This window comes from Cavia porcellus, unplaced genomic scaffold (genome assembly GCF_034190915.1).
Source record: "Cavia porcellus strain 051 isolate PalLab524CR breed Dunkin Hartley unplaced genomic scaffold, mCavPor4.1 scaffold_11, whole genome shotgun sequence".
Taxonomy (NCBI): Eukaryota; Metazoa; Chordata; class Mammalia; order Rodentia; family Caviidae; genus Cavia; species Cavia porcellus.
The window spans coordinates 26,254,484-26,268,366 of NW_026947494.1; the positions used below are offsets into that span (position 1 = coordinate 26,254,484).

General features: G+C 39.6%; 1 protein-coding gene across 7 annotated transcripts in view; it reads right to left on the reverse strand.

The window, feature by feature from the left end:
* Drosha (drosha ribonuclease III) overlaps positions 1-13,883 on the reverse strand; it is a 125,490-nt gene that overhangs the window by 101,550 nt on the left and 10,057 nt on the right. For 5 of the 7 annotated variants that reach the window (XM_063258026.1, XM_063258024.1, XM_005003790.4 and 2 more), the window contains 5 exons: positions 12,408-12,500; positions 7,652-7,762; positions 7,221-7,452; positions 3,361-3,502; positions 1,414-1,568 (listed from right to left, as the gene is read on the reverse strand). In XM_063258026.1, coding sequence (XP_063114096.1) covers positions 1,414-1,568; positions 3,361-3,502; positions 7,221-7,452; positions 7,652-7,762; positions 12,408-12,500 — 733 coding nt within the window. The remainder of the gene's footprint in view (positions 1-1,413; positions 1,569-3,360; positions 3,503-7,220; positions 7,453-7,651; positions 7,763-12,407; positions 12,501-13,883) is intronic. The other 2 variants (XM_063258028.1, XM_063258029.1) reach the window with 1 other exon arrangement.

The following is a 13,883-nucleotide window of genomic DNA, read 5'->3' on the forward strand; positions in this document are numbered from 1 at the left end:
AACTTTCTTTACTCTTTTGAGAAATCTAAAGCACCAGGTGGCAGAGCAGGGATATAACACTGAGCTCTAAAAATCATTGTTAAGATGTTACTCAGCTAACAGCTGGCAAATAAGAGACATAATAAGATTCCACCAAAACTCACAACACACTCAATGCTGGCCATAAGTTTGGATGAAAACTGTGGAAATTGCTCAGCACTCCCTAATTCCCAGGGGCGCAGACAGAAATCCTACATTCTTTTACCCGGGTCTGGGCTCCTGCAAGAATCAGCCCTTCAGAAGCCTCAACTGTACACAGGACACAAACCCAAGTACAAGAGACAAAACAGTAAGGCAATACAAAAGCCCTGATAGAAACAGGAAAATTCTAAGAGATAGGAATCCAGAGGAATCAAGGTGGATGCTTCCTGACAGGCAAAGAAGCAGTCAATTAAAAAGATCGCTTATGGGGAAAAAGTTCCCTTTACACAAAAACATTCTAAAACCAATTGTGATAATGGTTGTGCAGCCCTGTGAATGTAATCAAAAGAATCCAATTGTAAAATTGTTTGTACATTGTATTATGTGAATTACAACTCAAGAAAGCTACTCCAAAAGAAAGCCAGGTATAATCTGTATATGTTTCTAAAAGAAATGGCAATTTTGCAAACATTTCTGCTCAAGTCCAAAGCACTACGATATACTCTTTTTCAGTCATTCTAACCATACTAATCCTACCAAAAACTTTTGAGAGCTATGATTTAACAAGACAAAGGAAAAGACAACTCTAAATTAATACAGAATAGTATGAATTTATTTACAAAGTATAAATTTAGATTACCTTATAAATCATGTAGGAGGTACTTATTATTTTTCTATGTATTGTATTAAGACAAATCACTTATGAAGATGCTGTTTTTATTGTTTTACTTCCAAACAAATAGTAATTAAAAATAAAATGGTCTGGTTGTTATATAATTAGCTCAAACATGCTTCACAAGGAAGAGAACTTATAAGGACTGGAAACTGTTACCAACTAAAGACAATAAAATTTTATAGGACTGTCTTGTTTAGTATTTTATAGCAAGGCACCTTCCAGGTGAACTGGTTTTAAAAGATCCTACGAATCTTCTCTCCTTTCCCCTATCACTTGTCTCCTTTCTTCTACTGCAAGTTTAATGAGGCAGAAACATTATCCTGCTCCCCAACGCAGAATGTAAAAACATGGGCAACTACAGTTTGAAGTACAGCTACTCTGGTGCTTTGACTTAAGAACTAAATGTTGAAGCAGAAAAGTAAGCTCTGAAAAAATGACATCCGAGCTTGAGAGTAAAACTCCATTTCAGTAGCAGCCCACATGTATCTTCTGCACCCAAAGCCATAAATGTAATGTGTGCGTTTGCAGCTTTCACAGCAAGAGCATAAATCCCGTACCTGGCCTGGGTCATTGTACCAAAGCTCATCGTGAAGCCGGTCGGGGTGGGCTTTCTTGCGTTTAATTTCTGCAATCACGTCAAACACCTCTGAGTCTGAGCTACTGGAACAGGTGCTGTCCTCGTCGGACTCACATTCAGATTCGCTGGAGCTCTCTAACAGAGGATGGGAAAAAACATGATAGAAGCAGAAAAGATTTACAAAGCAGTTCTCTGTGGGGACTTTCAAATGACTTGAACTTCCCTATATAAGGACAGTCGTTTAATCTTCCAGCAAATTTTGAGAGCTCACTCTACACTAAACATCCTGATATGTGATACAGTTTTACAGCCTAAAATGCTAAGTCATTACTTGGAGAAACAAAAATTTTTACAGAGAAAATAAGGCCTAACGAAAAATGCAGATAAAATAACACAGCAGTAGTACCTGCCTAGCCATTCACACGGCCCTAAGGCCTTGGGTTCAATCTCCAGAACACACACACACAAAAAAAAAGACAGAAAAAGTATTGGCAACTCAGAAGAGTGAGTCACCATGATCCACAACTATCAGTGGTATTTCCTGGAAGGCTACAACTGACTGGGTTCTGGGTGACAGACAGGAAGCCTGGCGAGGAGGGAGGAGAAAAGGAATAAAGAAGCACGGCAGGGAAGTCAGAGCTAAGACCAGAGGTGACCTCCGGCTAAAACAAGGACTCCCGAAAAATACTGCGAGCTGATGGACGGGAAGCACTGACACTGCCATGCTGAAGGACACCAATACAACAATGAAAAGTTATGTTTTTCTTTTTAATAGTAGCAATAAAAATTTTAGTCTTTGAAAATAACTGGATAAAATCAACATAATTATGCTAAGTGAAATAAGTCAGTCACCAATGGATTAATACTGGTGAAATTCTACTCGTAAGATTCTTGAAGCAGTCAAATTCACAGAGACAGAAAGGAGAAGTGGCTGTCAGAGTCTAAAGTGAGGGGCTCAGTAGGGAGTTCCTGATAAATGGGTACAAAGTTTCCATGCAGTAAGCAGAAATCCTGGAAACTGGGGGCTAACAGGACCATACTGAAGTGGACAAATAAAGGGCAAAGATCATACATTTTATGTTATGTACATTTTACTACAATCTTTAAAGAAGCTAGGAGTTAGATTATCCTTACAAGAAATTAATATAGTAGCAGCATAGTAATAAAATCCAAAACTTACCGAGTTACATTTCTGTATAGTGCATGACACAGATACTACTATCATCCTTACTTAATAGGTGCAAAAACCAAGGTACAGACAGATTAGATGCCTTTTGGCACGTGAGATACAATGAAGGCAGAAGATGAAGGCCGGAGAACATGCCTATGGCATGTTTCCTGTGCACACGGCATCCTCTTACAGCTGCTAAAGAACCAAAGTGGTAAAAAGCATTTCCAGCCTGAAAGACCTCACCATTTTCTTGGACCATCAGAATATACACTTGAAAAGACAATCATCATGTGAAAAAGTGGTAACAACAGTAGAAAGAGCGGGTAATTCTTCCATCAGGGCTGCAATTGCTGTCCAGCTGGTGCAGGAGCGCTGGCAGGGGAAAGGGCAGGGCTGCTGCCAACTTCCTGCTTTCGGGGAGACACTGTGTCCTGGTCTGGTCCCTTCTGCTCTGAACGGAGACACATTTGCTAGCAAGCCTTGCAAGTGAGACCTCTGCATAGCATATTTTACAACTGGTTTTAACTTAATTTTTACATTTGAAAGGTCTGGTTTTTATTGAGCTTTTTACTGATTGTAACTAAGGAAAAATAAGGACAAAACAAAGGACATTCTGCTGCTGTTTTGAAAGAGAAGACATTTTGCTTTGGGACTTATCAAAAGGCCTAGATGGTGCCCTTTTGCCATCGTATGTCACGATCAGCCAGGATGAAGCAATAACAGAGCAGAGAATCTGGGTCTCAGCCTTGCACCCACCTAAATCTTCATCCAGTTTCGTCTTCGGAGGCTCCCACGGTGGCCGGGCAGCCTTGGCTTTTTCCTGCCGACTCCCCAGCTCTTCCTCGAATTTATCATACAGGTCACGGAGTCTACTTGTTCCAACTACAGTAGAGTCTCCCTTTCAAAACCAAGGATCGATGTGAAGAAATACATTATACAGACATCAAAGACACAGAAGCCCTCATAAGTAATCAAAGAATTTTTAAAAGCAATCCCTTAGTTAACATCTAAAAAAAAAATGTCCAGTGCTCCTGTGAATCACACACACACACTCATATGGCTGAAAGGGCCTTCAGCAAAATGCACTTTGACACCTTTAGAAACATTAAAACTACCCATCTATGCCCTTTTGACAAGGCATTAAAAAAAACTATGACCCTGAGAGTAAAAGAATCATACACACTCACAACAGAAGAATTCTGTAACATATTCCTGAAAGAAATCTTCCACTTCTGCCCACCTACCACTCTCTTTCTAGGCGGAAAATCACTTTTAAGCACCTAGATACTCTTAGTTAGCAGAGTATCTAACTGTAAAACCCTGATCTTTCAAGGGTAAAAGTAAAATTAAGGCAAGTCATGAAATCCGCTACCCAAAAGAAGAGCTAACTGCCTCTCCTTAGGCGTCTTCTTGGGTGCTGAGAAAGTAACACCATGATGGCTCTGACACTCTTACCTCCTTCTCCGTGCCACAGATAACAAAACTCAAAGGCAGATGTCAGGCTGCGGGGCTTAGCAGCCTCCACTCTGCACTGGAATTTTAATAGATGCTTAACAATGTAAGAAAAAAACAGCTTGCCTGTTCAAACTCTCAGAACTTCAACGTCTTCGACATCCTTGTTTTAATAATAACACCACCTATGACAGTCATTCTGTCCTTCTTCCTAGCTAACAAAACCACGATTTCTTGGAGATCTCAGGGTCAGAAGTCCTGGACTGAGCTACCACCCTCCACCCAAAGATACCTGCTTCCTAATTCTCTAATTCCTAATTTATATCGCACAAAGGATCTGAGATAGGATACAGGTTATAGAATTTGAGGTAGGGAAGTCATCCTGGATTTTCTCAGTTGATTCCTTAAAAGTGCAAGTTTGCCAACAAGGCAAAAGATGTAACAGAAGCAGGAGACATGCGAAGTGAAAGAGGGACTCAAGCACTCAGTGCTGGTCTTCAGGGTGCAGAAAGGGTCCACAGGCCAACGAAAGCACACGGATTCCGGGAGCTAGAAAGTACTCAGCCAATAGCAAGACAGGAAATGTGGACTTCAGCCATCTAGTCAACAACTCAAGTGAACAAGAAAGTAGCTCTTCCAGAACACCAGAAAAGAACACATCCCATCTGACACCTTGATTCAGCCAGTGAGACCCAAACTGGACTTTTGACCTCCAGAGCTGTGAAATGATAAATGAGTTTCTTGTTTTAAGCCACACAATTTGAGAATGTTGTTCTGGCAGAAAAAAGTGAGTCTTTGTGGTTGGTGTGTGACACATCTTGGGCAAAGGGATGTAAGGGAAGCTTAGGCAAGATGCTAGAGGTGCCATCCGCAAGCTGGGTGCAGACACAGGTGTGCAAGGATGCCATGCCTGAGGGTACTGTATCATCCTGTGACTGCGGAGGACGATGGAGAACATGGCAGAGCTGGGTGCAGTGGTGCACACTTGCAATCCCAGCACACTGGGAGGCTCAGGCAGGAGGATCACAAGTTCAAGCTCAGTCTGGGCAACTCAGAAAGACCCCATCTTAACATAAAAAAATAAAAATAGGCCAGGGCTATACCTTACGGAGAAACCCTTGGATTCAACCCTTGACACGAAAAACAAACAAACAAACAAACGGCCCAGAAGGAGGGCAGGAAGCACAAGAAAGACAGCAAGAGTCTCAGCAACACTGAACCACTAGCCAGTAGGGACACTAGTCAGTCTCCTTCCAGACACTTTATTCCAAAAATAATAACAACAATGATAGAACTGGCTCCTTTACGTCACCTAGCCAGGTATTGTGGTTACCATCACATGCTTCACTGACAGCGCCTTGCCAAGAGGTGCTGAGAATTAACTATGGTAATATGAGAAGCACAGAGTAAAGTTCCAGCAACACAGAGTGCTCAGCATATGAGGCCCTCCGCACTGTATTACACAGCTCCAAGCCTGCTCTCATTCATCACAGGAAATGTCACACCACTCTCAGATTTCTCAAATCCTTTTCTTCCAAAGACAAGGAAGTCTCCTTTGAAGTTCCCCACAGACGAGGGTCCGAATGGAATGACTGACCTTTCTGTACTTAGGATTTTTCCACTGTATGAAAAGTAAGTATATACTCAGTAGAAACAATACTTCAAATTTTGGATTTTGACCCTTTGCCACATCAGCCACATGATGTGTGATATTCTCCTGCCGTGATGGCAGCGGAGCTGCAGCTCCAGCCACCCACACCCTCGCGTGGGGACTCACAGCACTCTCCTGGGCTGCAGGCATTTTTTGGATACAAGTACTCAATAAATTAGATGACAGTCAATGTTTTACTGTAAAACAGGCTTGTGTGGGAATATTTTGCCCAAGGCCTGGCTAATATAAGTGTTCTAGGTACATTTAAAGTAGAGTAGACTCAATTATAATGTTTGGTAAATTAGAAGTATTAAATGTATTTAGTGCTGGGCGTAGTGGCACACACCTGTAATCCCAGCACTTAGGATGCTGAGGCAGGAACATCGTTATGAGTTCAAGACGAGCCTGAACTGCATAGTGAGACCCTGTCTCAAAAAGACAAAAAAAAAAAAAAAAAAAAAAAAACTGCAATATTTTCAATGTATAATGGGTTATTGAGATGTAACTCCAACGTTAAACAGCTTAATTTTGGACATTTCTTAGCTAACATCATGCACTAAATCCAACCTCTCCAACTTCTTACGCCCTTATTCTGTAGGCAGTCATTCCTTCACTCATCCAATGTTTCAGTAAACACTGTTATTTGTCTATCCTGTGACAAATGTGCTCATATTAATGGGATGCAAGTTAACACCTACAGGGAAAAGGGAAAAGAGAAAATGACAAAACATTAAATAAAGATGTAAGAAAGAAAAGAGAAGCAAGGGGCCGGGGGTTTAGCTCAGTGGCATAAGTGCCTGCTTGGCAAACGCGACGTCATGAGTTCAATCCTCAGTACCAAAAAAAAAAAAAAAGAAAGAAAGAAAGAAAGAAAAGAGAAGCAAGTGTGCCGGAGGCTGTGGGGAGCACCATGGCAGCACTGTCAGCTGCAGAGACAGAGATCCACGAGCCCCATCTCCAGCAGCCAGTGCTCAAAGTCCTTGGAACCCCAGAAGGTGACAGAGGCTGTCCTTCCCCAGACCAACCAACATGGTAGGGGACTTCACACACTGGTAACCGGCTGGATCAAAAACACATTCAGCAAGACAAACTCAAGTTTTTCCTTATTTCCCACTTTGGGAGAAAAACACATGTACACATTAAGTATATACCACAGACTGCATAAACGAGTGACAGGTAAGAGTTTATGAAACTGTCAAGACTATGCGGGACATAAAAACTGCAGAACAGATATTCATTTAACCTACTACACTCTTGGTCTATGGTTTTTTAGCACACCGATCTCCAACAGAGGGAGATTCCCTCCCAGGAACATGTGATGATATTTGGAGATATTTGTGGTTGTCACCACAGGAGCAGGTGCCACTGGCATCTAATGGGTACGGCCCAGAGATGCTGCTCAACATCCTCCAATACACAGGGCAGCCCCAGCCGAGAATTATCCGGCCTAAAGTGCCACTTGTGCCACGGTGGTGAAACCCTGGCTACAGCTTCTCTCCTGCTTCACACCTACCACCTGGTCCATAGGGTCATTGGAGTAGTAGTTTTCTGAATGGGTACATCGAATCCACACAGGTTTAAGAAGTTCTTCATCTTCCTCTTCATTTTTGTCTGGCAGTGTTTCCTCTGGCTCTTTTTCCTTGACTGAAGTATAGTTCTTCTCTTTGCCTGAGCCCTGGCTATCACTCCATCTGTCTTTTTCCTCCTCCCAGCGAGCTCTCTTCTTCTCCCTGCTTGGGGAGCGACTTCAAAAGGGAATGAAGAAGGTCAGCTGTTAAAAACACTCACCTACTGCATAAACTATTTACAAGTGCCATGCCAATCCACCATATTTCTTTCTAGGAAAACAGCAATTCCCAAACACCAGTCTGGTAGCATCAGAATCACCTGAAGTTTACTTGTTGAAAAATACAAATTCCCAGGCCCTACCCGAGATCTACTTACTGATTCACAATCTCCGGGGGTGGGGCCCAAGAATCTGTATTTTTACTAATCTCCCCAGGTAGTTCTGGTGCACATCCAGCAGGTTCAGGAACAACTGGTAAACCATAACTCCTACAAGAGAAAGATATTTGGGGAACATCTGGAAGTCTCCATGTGGACAAGTTCAGCAATGAGAATACTTGTTCTGAATCTTCCATATCTTGCTTTGCCAGGAATAAAAGAGAACAGACTTCATAAAACATGGTCTCCTCTTGGCCACAAACTTAGCCTGAGGATTATGACCCAAAGGCCAGTTCTATCATCCCGAAATAACCTTGGGAACTCCAAACGTGAGTACTGCTACTTGGTGAACCAAATCACTGGTTAATTCTCATCCCTAAAAAGAACAAAAAAAATCTGTTGCCTCCTTGGATTCCTGGGGCTTGAAAACTGAAAAAAGATCACCCTAGGATGCACTTGGACAGTAAACTATAGGACAGATTTTAATTTAAGCTCAAGAAATTTAGGGAGAACATACAGATCTTGAGAAGCCAGCTCAGGAAAATCACTGGTTCATTAGACTGGCTGGCAGCCACGACAACCTCACCAGCAAAGTTACTACCATCCAAGAATGTTCACATCCGGAGCAAAGTCATAAATTAACTACTTTCATCAACTCTGCCAATAACCTCTAACATTAGAGAAAGCCCGAAAGGAAAATCCTTGAAAGACTGCAGCCTCTATGGCCATCTCAGAGCCTCCTGCAACAAACACCACTCCAGGGTCCGGGTCAGTTTATGGCTCCAGCAACTTCTACTCCAGGTCTGCAGATGTCTGGTGTAACTGTCCGGAATCTCCTCTTTCCCAGACTTTGGGATTTGTGTGTGTGTGTGTGTGTGTGTGTGTGTGTGCACGCAGATGTGCGCACACGCTTTTAATAGGAGAGATTAGGAAGATCATACATACTGCTTTATGTATATATTTTTGAACACATGTATTACAACATGAGTGATTTGTTTTGTTACCAAAAAGACTGTCAGAGTAAAATAGGTTCACTGTAGAAAAACAAAGCATAAAATAAATAAAAATCATCCAGAACAGTATTTCATAAATGTTTTATGAATATGAATATATATTGAATATGAATATATATTGAAAATATATATGAATATATATTTCATAAATGTTTTATGAATATGAATATATATATATATATATACACACACATATTCTTTAACTCTACAGTCTTGGCCTCCTTATTCAATCAATAGTTTATCAGGAATTCTTCTCTATTTCAATACATCTGTATTTGAACCATTTTCAACTGGTACGCATTATTCTCTTATAAGTATATACGAAAATTTTTAAAATCTGATGACAATCATTAGTTTAACATTCTCCCCAGACCATAGACAATGCTACCAAGAACACACTGCATTCTTTGTGATTATTTTCCAGTGTATACATGTTGTTGTGGCCACTCTCCATTTAGACATCACTGAAACCATATATAAGTTTCCATATCCACATCCCATCAATGTGGTTTATTTTAATCTTTACCATTCTCATGAAAAAGTAATTTCATTTGCAATTTTTTACCACTATGACATGAATATATTTCATGTCATTTTTGTGAACACCTCAGTCAAAAGCTATGCCAATATTTTTGTATTAGAATTGCAATATTTTTAAAAACCTATTGGAAGACTTTTTATTAACACAACACCTATTTTCTGTCATTTATATTGTAAGTTCTGGGGAGATGTTTATTTTAGCAGTACACAGGACTGAGCCCAGGGCCTTTGTACTGAGCTACACCCCACCCCTTTTAGTTTTTATTTTGAGACAGAATCTCCCTTAAATCATTAAACTGTGACCTACTGCCTTGTCCTCCCAAAGTGCTGGTTTTACAGGCATATGCCATTACATTGAGCTTTGTTTTCCTTTTTAATATAATTTATCTTTATATGTAACTTTTATAAAGCTAAATCTCAAGATCTTTTTCTTCATGCTTTCTGCCTCAGTGTTTTACTTGCAAATCTTTTCCCATTCCAAAGCTATGTTTATATTTATTTCTCTTTACATTAAATTTTGTTACTCAGTCTCTTCAAGAAGGCAGAAATATCTAAACATATTAATGTTTCACTGATCTATTCATAACCTTATCAAATTTTTAAAATTACTATATACTTCCTAAACATTTATTACTAAAATATTCCTTCATTATTGTGTTCCTTCACCAGCTTAACTACTATTCCAAAGAAAATTAAAGAGCTCTAAATTCAGACTTCTGCAACTGAAGTTTCACTAAAATTGGAGATTATTTTGAAGAAAATTGGTGTTTTCAAGACCAGTCTTAACTGGGTTTGGTGCTGTATTCCTGCAATCCCAGCACTTGGGAGGCTGAGGCAGAAGGATTGCCATGAGGTTGAGGCTAGCAGCTTGGGCTTCATAGTGAGTTCAAAGCCAGCCTAAAGTATAGTGAGACACTGTCTCAAAAAACAAAAAACACAAAACAAAAAACAAGACAATCTTTCACTACAAGAATATGACATGCCCTCAATTTACACCACCCTCTTTGTTTTCAGCTACATTTTTTAGTTTTCTACCCACTGTACTATGTATTTCTGAAGTTTACTATGAGATTTAATTTCAATTAGTTTGGCAGTGAATCTAATTTGCTTTCCTAACTAGGTACTGTTTCTTGGTATTTATAAAGCTATCAACTTAGCTCCTTGTGGCTTTTTTTGTTTTGTTTTGATGGGGGAGTAGTTAGTGCTATGAGCCTGACACTCTGCTGAGCGTTTTACTGAAGTTCTTTCATTTAATCCTCCAGTGAACCCCAAAAGGCAGACAATAACATCCCTACAAAGGTGGAAAATGACCTTGGAAATCACTCATTTATCAGATATCATAAAACTCTAAAGAGGAAATTAAATGCTAATAGGGTCAACACAGATGTTTTGATATGTTCAAAAAGCAAATCTCCCCAAATACTCAACTATTATTACTATAGGTTTCAAGAAACACAGGGCAAAAGACATCCATCCTCTCCTTTATATTCATATCATGAATGACAGATGATCATCTGGTCATCAGCTGTGACTATCGAATAATTAAACATTTTGAGAAGGGCATTCTAAAACAGAAGTATCTTTTTTTTAAACGTATCTCAGGCACTTCAAACTTCAAAATCCAAAATTTCATTGTTTCCTCTTAACAATGCACCCACACCTAACTGCTAACTTTCTCAACCTTACAATACATACATCTCTAATTTTTATTTTTTCATTTACTTCATTTTTTATAACACAGAAAATCCAAGACTGCCTTCTCCCCAAGCTCTCAGGCATTGGAGAAGAGATTCCCAGCACCTTTACATTAACAATCATCAACCTTAAACACGTCCTCAACGATGTCCACCAAAACAATATCCTGCTTCCCCCTGTCTCCTGTCCTCAGGGCCTCTTCTCACTCCTTATGGCTAATCTCATCTAGCATTTAATACTTGGGCCGGGAGCTCTACTCTTAAATTTTATGTCTGAATATCCAATTAACTACTGCACAGTTCTGTCTGCTCGTCTGGCAGATCCTCAAAATCCACACAGCCCACACTGAACTCCGCCTCTTACCTCTCTATCAGTGTCTCCCACACACAATAATGAACACCAGATCTCAGGCGACCACTCAGGTCTCCTTTCCCTGACACATCTGATCAGTCATTGAGTCCCAACCACCTGTTTCATAAACACCACCAATACGTCCACGATGGCTACCTTCCCCATCGCCACTGTCACTGGCCTGGTCCAGGCCGGTCATTTCTGGTCTGGATTACTACAGAAGACTTTCAAACGGATTTCCCAGCTGGGGCTGCCCCTCTTGGAACATTCTCCATGCTGCAAGCTGCACACACACACCACTGTCTTCCCCATGGTTCTTCAAAGAACCAATCCTTGCAATTATTTGTAAATAAATAAATTTTACCTTTAAATACAGTTGTATTGTTGTAGTTTTCTTTCAATCTCATTTATTTATTATACATTTAAATGCCTTTTTCTATTTTTCTTATAGTCTACCAATTTTTAAAGATCAGTGCAGTGCTCAGATAATAATTACCATTTATTTGACAATGACATTAGGCCTTGTTCTCAGTGTTTAATGTGTACCATCTCACTGAGCCTTCACCACTTAATAAGGTAAATACGACTCCTCTTATTTTATAAATAAAGACATGGAGGCTTAAAAATGTTGGCTAACTCTGCCCAATAACGAAGTTGGGAGAGGTAATAAATGACCCTAAATGTCTCAGATTCCAGAATGCGGCTCTTGGTCACCACTACAGAAGACAATGAACTTCCTTTAATTCTAGACAGAGAGTTGGTTTTGGATTACAGCAATCTTGATGTCATTTTTCTAAAGAAAAGCTAACTATAGTTTTGTTTTTTTCCCAAAATAAATTTAAGAGCATAATTTTGAATTCAAGGTTTTTTAAGATACCTTGAATTACGAATGTATAGTTTTGTATCATTATTGTCAAATAAGGTGGCTTATATAATTTCTAATTTTCATAAATTGATCAAGCTTTTCCTCGTGCATAATCCATAAAACCGGAAAGTAAACTTTGAAGTGCTGGCTATTTTAGCTTTATTACACCGGCCATCCTGGCCAGACTCTGAGTGATTACCAAGACATAGCAGGTACTTTACACAAGCATAAAACCTGAATTCAAGGACATGAATAATCCTGCAACTACTTTTAATGTCAACCCCCTGCTTACCTTCCAGATCTCTTATACTCCTTTTTGTACGACTTTTCCAGAGACGGTGATCGTCGGCTGTCACGGTGCCTGTGTCTCTCACGTTCCCGCTCTCTTAAAGAAATTAATACACAGAGCTGTTTTCAACAGAAAGGCTCAAAAACACCATCTTTGCACTGAATTTATCTCCTAAATAAATAGACCATACCTAACAAGTCTTCAGGTACTATTCACTAGGGGACATTTTTATTCCTTCTTAATTTTAGAGGATAAAAGAGCTTTTCTCCTTACAAAAGTTAACTAGCTTGGACAGTTTTTGCTATTTGCTTTAGAGAAAGAAGTCATACTTGATGCTAAGCAATAAAAGGAATTCTATCACAACCTTCTCTCAAGACCTTCCGACCAGCCAATCTTTGATTATATAACCTACAGCAAATACTTTAAAGGTCTCTCCTGCTTACTGATTTCTAGAAAACCCTATTTATCCATCAAATAAATGCAGATGCAAGCCTTTATAGTAATAAAAATTAGGACAAGGTTCTAAAATGCAAAATACGCTTACACTTTTTACAGGCCTGGATTGCAGGTTTAAAAGTTACCAGATTGTGATGCAACCAAATTAAGTCACTTGAATACTACTTTTACCTGGGGAAAAACCCTGACTAGAAATGTTGGGTTTGCCCAGTGTAAAATGTAGGGAATCTCAAAGCCTTCCAGTGTAAAACAGGAATATAATAATAATAATAATAACAATAATAATAGCTTCAGCTAAGGGTGGTAGTTCACACCTCTAATCCCCACACTTAAGAGACTGAGGCAGGAGGATCACTACAAGTTTGAGGCCAGCCTGGTCTACGTAAATGAATTCAAGGCCAGCTTGCACTGCTTAGTGAGACTCTGCCTCAAAAAAACCAAAAGAATAAAAAAATAATAATATGCCACTGTGATGGTGCACACTTGTAATTCAACATTTGGGAGGTTAAGGAGGAGCCCTGTGAGTTCAAGGCCATTCTGAGATACACAGCGAGTTTAAGACCAGGCTGAACTACAGAGCAAGTCTCTGTCTCAAAACAACAAAAACAACAGCAATAATAATAGCTTCTGAGTCTGTTTAATAATACAATGAAGCTCTGAAATAAAAAGGTGAACTCAAGTGTATTTTAATCAGAACTACAAATCAAGATAAGTAACCAAACAATGCTAGAATTGGGGAAATGCTATACAGGTTTAGTATTACTTATGCAAATGCTGGGACCAGAAGTGTTTCACATTTCAAAGTTTTTTGGACTTTGGAATATTTAGGATATTTGGGAATATTAGGGATACCTAATTTGAAAATCTGAAAATGTTCAAAAATCTAAAGCTATTTATGCATTATTCAGATGCTCAAAAGGTTTTAGAGACATTTTGGATTTGGATTTTTCAGGTTAGAGATGAGCAAAAAGACTACAAAATGTCTAAACTCAAAATTATCCCTCAACTATCAGCCACAGTGGC